At 33.2% G+C, this 7,548-nt stretch overlaps 1 protein-coding gene across 1 annotated transcript; it reads left to right on the top strand.

The window, feature by feature from the left end:
• Positions 1-2,813: 2,813 nt before the first annotated feature.
• On the top strand, positions 2,814-5,810 carry LOC131601481 (3-phosphoshikimate 1-carboxyvinyltransferase 2-like). The gene is made up of 8 exons (XM_058873312.1): positions 2,814-3,454; positions 3,649-3,893; positions 4,046-4,199; positions 4,471-4,685; positions 4,764-4,881; positions 4,971-5,181; positions 5,252-5,313; positions 5,402-5,810. The coding sequence occupies exons 1-8, from the start codon at positions 3,101-3,103 to the stop codon at positions 5,618-5,620; spliced, it is 1,578 nt and encodes a 525-aa protein (XP_058729295.1). The 5' UTR covers positions 2,814-3,100; the 3' UTR covers positions 5,621-5,810.
• Positions 5,811-7,548: the final 1,738 nt, after the last annotated feature.

Raw genomic sequence — 7,548 nt, 5'->3', positions numbered from 1 at the left:
GAAATTTGAGAAGAAAATCACAGAAAGAAGAAGAAAGGGATGAAATGTTGGATCGAATGGAGAATGATACCATGTTAAAATGTTGAAGAAGACATTAAGAAGATGAAAAGAGAAACAGAAAAATAAGAGAGAAGCTGCAATTGTATTGATTCAGCTCAACGTATCAAAGAGACTACAACCAACTATATACACAAGTTCTCTAATCAACTAACAAACAAATTACCAAAAATAGAAAATCCTAACTAACTGTAATCGAGTTTTAAAACGAGAGCTTTTCAAATTTGCAAGTTTGTTGACTGTTTGATTAACAAGTAAAGTACATCTCTTCATGCTTTTTAACACTCTCTATGGTGGAGAGATATACTGTAGGAAAAATGATAGTAGATTTTGATTTGAAAAAAAGCTTGCTTGTAATATTGATAATGGGGAATGCATTAGATTTTGACATGGTCATTGGTTCAGTTCTGATATGTTGAAAAATGTATTTCCTACATTGTTTGAATTTGTTGTCAATAAAAAACAATCAATTGCCATCATAGAAAAAATTTAAATTTCGATGAAATAAAATTTTAAATAAAAATTCGAGTGCTTGTGAAAGATAATTAAGAGATATATTATCCATTATTCCGATTGTGAGATATTGGATCGAACTCTAGTATGGTTGAAGGGTAGCTTCTTGGTTCGACAGGATTAAGCATGAAGTCGAAGGTTGTTCACATGCTTGTGTCGAAGATGCTAGGGTTGTTAGCATGTTAAATTAGGTTTTAGTGTTTAAACCCTAATTTGTTAAGTTAGCTTGTTTATTAAGTTGGCTTGTATAATGGGTCTTGTGGAAAAAAGCCCATTAGTTAGTATGTTAGGTTTTATTATAAATAGCATACTAGTCTCTCATCATTGCTAAGCTGCAAATCCTAATTTAGGGTGAGAGAAGTTATTTGTTATTCTTGTAAACTTGTAATCTTGTTTTAAGAGAAAGTAAAAGAATAGCAGTTATAACCAATTCTTGTGTTCTTATTCTCTTCCCTAATTCCCTATTATACTTTGTTATTGGTATCGTTTTTCACAACACCGATTAACATGAAAAAAATCATTGGAGTTGAATTCTAGATAAAGTATATAGTTTCTCACTTAGCCCACATTATTCATTACTAATGAATAATGTGAATATTGAAACAAAATCGAGGATTCTAGAAAAGTGTTTAAACAACTATGGAAAGCTGGTGTTACATTAAAAGTATAACATATTACCAATACGTGTAACACTAGTAAATAAAGTATTTGTGTTGCGTACTTGGCGTTGTCTCCTCTGCACGAGCTTCATAGGTCTCTCATCGTGAGAGATCAAGTTTTTTCTTTCCTTTTTATTTGTTTGTTTTTAACTATTTAGAGAGAGTTATTTTGCAAGTTTTAAAATTTCTCTTTCTTACATTTTTTTAATCATTTTGATTTGTGGGAATTTAACCCACAAAATAATCTTTACTAAATGATTGAAAAACAAAAAAAAATTAAAATAAAACTTGGTCTCTCACGGTGAGAGACCTATGAAGCTCACTCACACGAGTCAGTGCCCGAATACTCATACCATAGTTGCATGTTTTGTTCCGTCCCCTAAATATGCCAACCCTTTTTTTTCTTCAATGCTCTTTTGCCAATAAAAAAGGTATGAAAGAATATTCTATCGTAGTTTAAGATAAATGAAATCTTGTGCAATAATGTCGAAGATCATTTTCTTTGGTTCAATAGTTTATTCATAGGCACTTAAAAGTATTTGAATGAGATGACGAAGGTTTCTTCCAATTTAATTAGAGGTTCTAGATTCAATCTCTGTTCTAGGCATGCAATAATATTAACTATTTTGAGAGAGAGCTTAACTACCTATATAATTTTATACGACTCGAAGAATTAATCTCTGCAATTGCACGCAGATGATATTCTAATTTATAAATAAAAAAAAAATTATTCCAAGGCAAACACAAAGCAAAATCTTTAATGTGGTTAGCCACACTAAAAGGTTGTGATGGCCTTATTATCAATTTCTCGAACTTGGTTTGTATACAAGGATAACCAAAATTGTAATCTAATGACTGAAGAATGGTGGAACGAACAATGCATTTCTCTGTCTCAGAAGCTGAAAATCTGACTAGATGAATGCTAAAAATATTTTTTGCTTTAAAGAAGAAATTAAGTGGTATTGTTGGGATTGCAATCTATATTTTGCTTACAAAAAGTTTAAATGAAATTGTCTTCAATATTTTTCTCTTTATTTTTTTTTTCCTAAAAATGATAAATATTTAATAAAGTGGTCCCACATGGTTGGTGAGAATGAGATAGTGTCTCCCACACCCACTCCATTCACTCACCAACCTATTCGTCACTAGTAGATGGATGAACATATTTCAATTTTAATTATTCATTTTATTGTATTAATTTACTTAGTTATAATCATTATCTTTTTTATAACATTGGCTATAATTACTTTTAAAAAAACAAAAAAAAAAAGCACAATTATGATAAGACTATACTACGGAAGGCTATAATTATACAATTATTTTTTTAAATAAAAATGGTAGTAATGTTTTTGTCTATTTATTTGAAATAACTTAAATTGACAAGATATAGCTTATTATTATATTACTTTCTTAGATAATAAAAATAAAATTTCATAATAACATACCAAAATAATATATAATATATAATCAAGTAATTTTTTATACATAAATTTTCTCAAATTCCATTTTATTCTATTTAACCCATTTTTATACTCAACATTTCATTTAACCTATTCTTAAACAAAAAATTAAAATCCAAATAATGCATGAATCTAATCCAAATTAGGTCAAACAAAACATAGTCCATAGCCAAACATTTGATTTTGAATCCATTTTCCTTGTGGAGGTAGGTGAAGTTCATGAATCAAAACTTCATCTTTTTCACTCAACTTATTTTTCTTTAACAAATTCATCTCAATCCAACAACCACATTTTACACCAACCCCCAACTCAAAAACCCTACCAAAAGAGGGGTAGAGAGAACAACAATACATTGAAACACCAAATTAGAGAAAAATAAGATAAAGTTTGAAACTTTAAGCAAAATTGAAATGGCCCAGTTGAGTAGAATCAACAATCTTGTTCAAAGCACCCAAATTTTCCACCATTCTTCCATTTCCCACAAACCCAAATCAGCAAAATCAGTTTCATTGAGGTCTAGCCTTCTGGGCTCCTCAAAATCATGCAGCTTGAAGCATAAAAATGGAGTCTTTGTTGGAAATTGTGATATGGGTAGGGGGAATTCCTTTGTGTTGAAGGCTTCTGCTTCGGTTGCCGCCGCCGAGAAGCCGTCGACGGCGCCGGAGATTGTGTTGGAACCCATTAGTGAAATTTCTGGGTCCATTACTTTGCCTGGATCAAAGTCTCTATCCAATCGAATTTTGCTTCTAGCTGCTCTCTCTGAGGTAAAGTTTCATTTTTTATAAGAAAAAATTGTTTACTTATTTATACATTTTGTGGTTCTGTGATTAGATTTAGGAGTTGCAGTTTGATGTGTGGAAATTTGATTTTTGAAGCATTCATATCCTAGGTTGTTTTTTTTGCTTTTTATTCCTTAATAGATGTTGTGTTGAGTGGAAACTGTTCTATGTTTTTTCAGGGAACAACTGTTGTAGAGAACTTGTTAGACAGTGAGGATATTCATTACATGCTTGAGGCATTGAAGGTCCTTGGACTTCGAGTGGAAGACGACAAAACAACCAAACAAGCAGTTGTGGAAGGCAGCGGAGGATTATTCCCAACCGGTAGAGAATCTAAAGATGAAGTTAATTTGTTCCTTGGAAATGCTGGTACGGCAATGCGTCCTTTGACGGCCGCCTTGGTTGCTGCAGGTGGAAATACAAGGTTTGCCTTTATTTAACATGTCAAAGTATAGCATATAACATGTTTTATGAGGAACACATGTTATCCGCTTTATTTGGTTGGAACATTGTCTTCTAGCGTGATTTCTGGTTCGAGTCTCTAAATAGATCTGCTTCATGTTCTATATATTTCAGATACATACTTGATGGGGTTCCCCGAATGAGAGAAAGACCAATTGGGGATTTGGTTTCCGGTCTTAAGCAACTTGGTGCTGATGTTGATTGTTTTCTTGGCACAAACTGTCCACCCGTTCGTATAATTGGAAAGGGAGGACTTCCAGGGGGAAAGGTAAGGCTCACATTAGTTTTCATCTGATTTGATGTCGCATCAATAATAATATTCGGTACAATGTTATTATTGCCACTTTTACATATCATCTATACTCACATCGTCACTTTCCAAGATAAATGATGCGAGAGTTATCCAGGCCTTGAAATGTGAAAGTCAAATCGAGTTTCACAATTTCTCGTGCCATATGAACTTCGCTGTCGGTTGAGTAAAACTCTAATTAAGGAACCTCCGCTCCACTTTTAATCTTGTTATCCCGTCTTCCATGCAGGTGAAACTGTCCGGATCTATTAGCAGTCAGTACCTAACTGCTTTGCTTATGGCAGCACCATTGGCTCTAGGCGATGTTGAGATTGAGATTATTGATAAGCTGATTTCTGTTCCGTATGTTGAAATGACTTTAAAGTTGATGGAGCGCTTTGGAGTCTCTGTCGAACATAGTGATAATTGGGATAGGTTTTTGGTCCATGGAGGTCAAAAGTACAAGTAGGTTTCTATTCTTTCGAGGCACATAAATTTTACTATCTTAAAGCCATAAGATTAATAACGGTTATTTCCTTTAAGGTCTCCTGGAAATGCTTTCGTTGAAGGTGATGCTTCAAGCGCCAGTTACTTCCTAGCCGGTGCAGCAGTTACCGGTGGAACCATCACCGTTATCGGCTGCGGAACAAGCAGTTTACAGGTATTCATGCACGGAAAAAACAGCAGCCGTTATAAAAAATGTTTACGTCATAAAATGCTTCTGGTTAACTTTGCCGTTTTATTTTAAAGGGAGATGTAAAATTCGCTGAAGTTCTCGAAAAGATGGGAGCTAAAGTTACATGGACAGAAAACAGTGTCACAGTTACGGGACCTCCACGAGATTCTTCTGGTCGGAAAGTATTGCAAGGCATTGATGTCAATATGAACAAGATGCCAGATGTTGCCATGACACTCGCCGTTGTTGCGCTATTTGCTAATGGTCCAACTACTATCAGAGACGGTACGGTTTATCTGTTTGTCGAACTATTTATCAAACTTGTTTTTCGCACAAACTCATTTCTATTTTTCAGTGGCAAGCTGGAGAGTTAAAGAGACAGAAAGAATGATAGCAATCTGCACTGAACTCAGAAAGGTAAATCTCACGCCGCTCTTCCTTTGTAGTTTCCAACTCGGTGATTTTTCACATATCGCCGATTTACTTACGTTTGTTGATATTTCAGCTCGGAGCAACAGTCGAAGAAGGTCCTGATTACTGTGTGATAACACCACCTGAGAAATTGAATGTCACATCGATAGACACGTACGACGATCATAGAATGGCGATGGCGTTTTCTCTTGCGGCTTGCGGCGATGTTCCGGTCACAATCAAGGATCCTGGTTGCACAAGGAAAACATTCCCTGACTACTTTCAAGTCCTTGAGAGGTTTACAAAGCATTAAGCATTCTTGTATATTGTGTAGGCAAGAGAGGTGAAATGCTCACAAAGTTGTGGGTGTTTTTGATTGAGATGATTTTGTTTCTAAATGTTTCTTCGTAAGGAGTTGTGATGATTTGTATTGTTGTTGAAATGAGGTAGTGATTTTATTGTATGAATGCAACTTAATTATCAATAAGGGTCTGTTTGGATAATTCAAGTGTTTTTCGAAATAATGTATATTCGAACGCACCCAATATTTCATTTTCAAGAGGTTTTTGGATATGCATATCCGAAATAACTCAATATTTCATCTTTAGAGGGCTTTCAGATATGAATATCACACCTAATAGGGTGTTAATATTCAATTAGAATCAAAGTGTATTAATTATCATTTAAATTTTCCAAACCCAAAATCGCTTACACCCCTAAATTCGTAATGATGTTGTAGAAGTTTTTGCCTTCTTCTTTGATAGTGATTATTATGATGATGTGCTTTTAAGAAATGTGGTTGGGTCTAACTCAACCTTATAAAATTGGTTAGTAAGGTGAGGATTGCTCCCATTTATAAGTATATGTTTAGGTCATATATTTGAAATAGTGTCGGGAAAATAAACTATAAATTAAAAAAATAAGCTATAAACTCGTTATGAAAAGACCGTTACTAAACGGGTCTAAATTATCATGAGCTTATAAGACATAAAACATAAGCTATAAGCTCAAAAACATGTCTTACCAAACAGAACCTTAAAGGGGGAGGTTGTGTAAGGAACTTCAGAAATCTAGAGATGAAGGAGAGTGCAAATAACAAAAACAGTAGCGGAAAGAATGAAATAACTTGTTTCCTCTTTTGGGCTTCTACTGTTATGGGCAGTATATTGAGTTTTGCATATTAGTTTTAGGAATACACTCTTATGGGGGGAATCAAACTAGTGAAAACTCCAATTTGTCATTCGAATATGCATAGCCGAATGCATCTAATATTTTATTTTCAGGGAGTTTTCGGATACGTATATCCGAAATAATCCAATATTTTGTCTTTAGAGGGTTTTCAAATATGAATATCTCACTTAAGAGAGTGTTAATAATCAATTAGAATCAAATTGTATTAATTATTATTTAAATTTTTCAAACTCAAAATCGCGTACACCCCTAAATTTGTAATGATGTGGCAGAAGTTTTTTTAAAATTGGTCAACATTTTTCTTTGCCACGTCACAAATAAACCTACCACATAACCAAATTTGAGTGGAGATCAAAAGAATCCCAAAAATATTCAAAACAAGGGATTTAAAACCAATTTTTATTTAAATGGAGACTAATAAGTTAGTAAAATTAAAGAAGAGAAACTAAAATTACATTTAAGTTTTTTTTAATAAATTGTAGGTATGATGCACTCTGATGTTGTCAACAAGGTTAATGTATTAAAGGATAGTGATCCAGAATATGCCTAACCAGATATTGTACATGTTGATGTTGGAAATTTTTTTTATCAATAAACACATATTTACTTTATGTGAACATATGCTTCAACGAGGACATATGAGAACTGTTAAATTAAGTTTTGACATTGTTATCGGAAGGTCGGATTCTGATTTTGATAGAAAACATGTATTTGTTACGATGAAATGTATAAGAAATAACCAATATAAAGAACTTGTTCGAAAGTTTAAACGTGATGACACTAAAACGATAAGATTTGAATGTCCTTTTAAGTTGTTTAAGTACGACAAATCGAATAATACTTGAACATCTAGTATAACTATGGTCTACATAATCATGTATTGAATAACAAGTTAGTTGATCATCTGATTTTATATGGCATTCAGCAAAAGTCACACTCACATAATCTAAATCATCAAATTAATTGTATGACCTACATTTCAACTTGATAAATCATACCCCAAAATAAAATATAAAATATATAAACTAAGTTGGCAGCACTTATTAGCTG

Source organism: Vicia villosa, linkage group LG5, assembly GCF_029867415.1.
Source record: "Vicia villosa cultivar HV-30 ecotype Madison, WI linkage group LG5, Vvil1.0, whole genome shotgun sequence".
NCBI lineage: Eukaryota > Viridiplantae > Streptophyta > Magnoliopsida > Fabales > Fabaceae > Vicia > Vicia villosa.
Note: the sequence above shows the minus strand (reverse complement) of the source record. Positions and strands in the feature narration are given on the sequence as shown.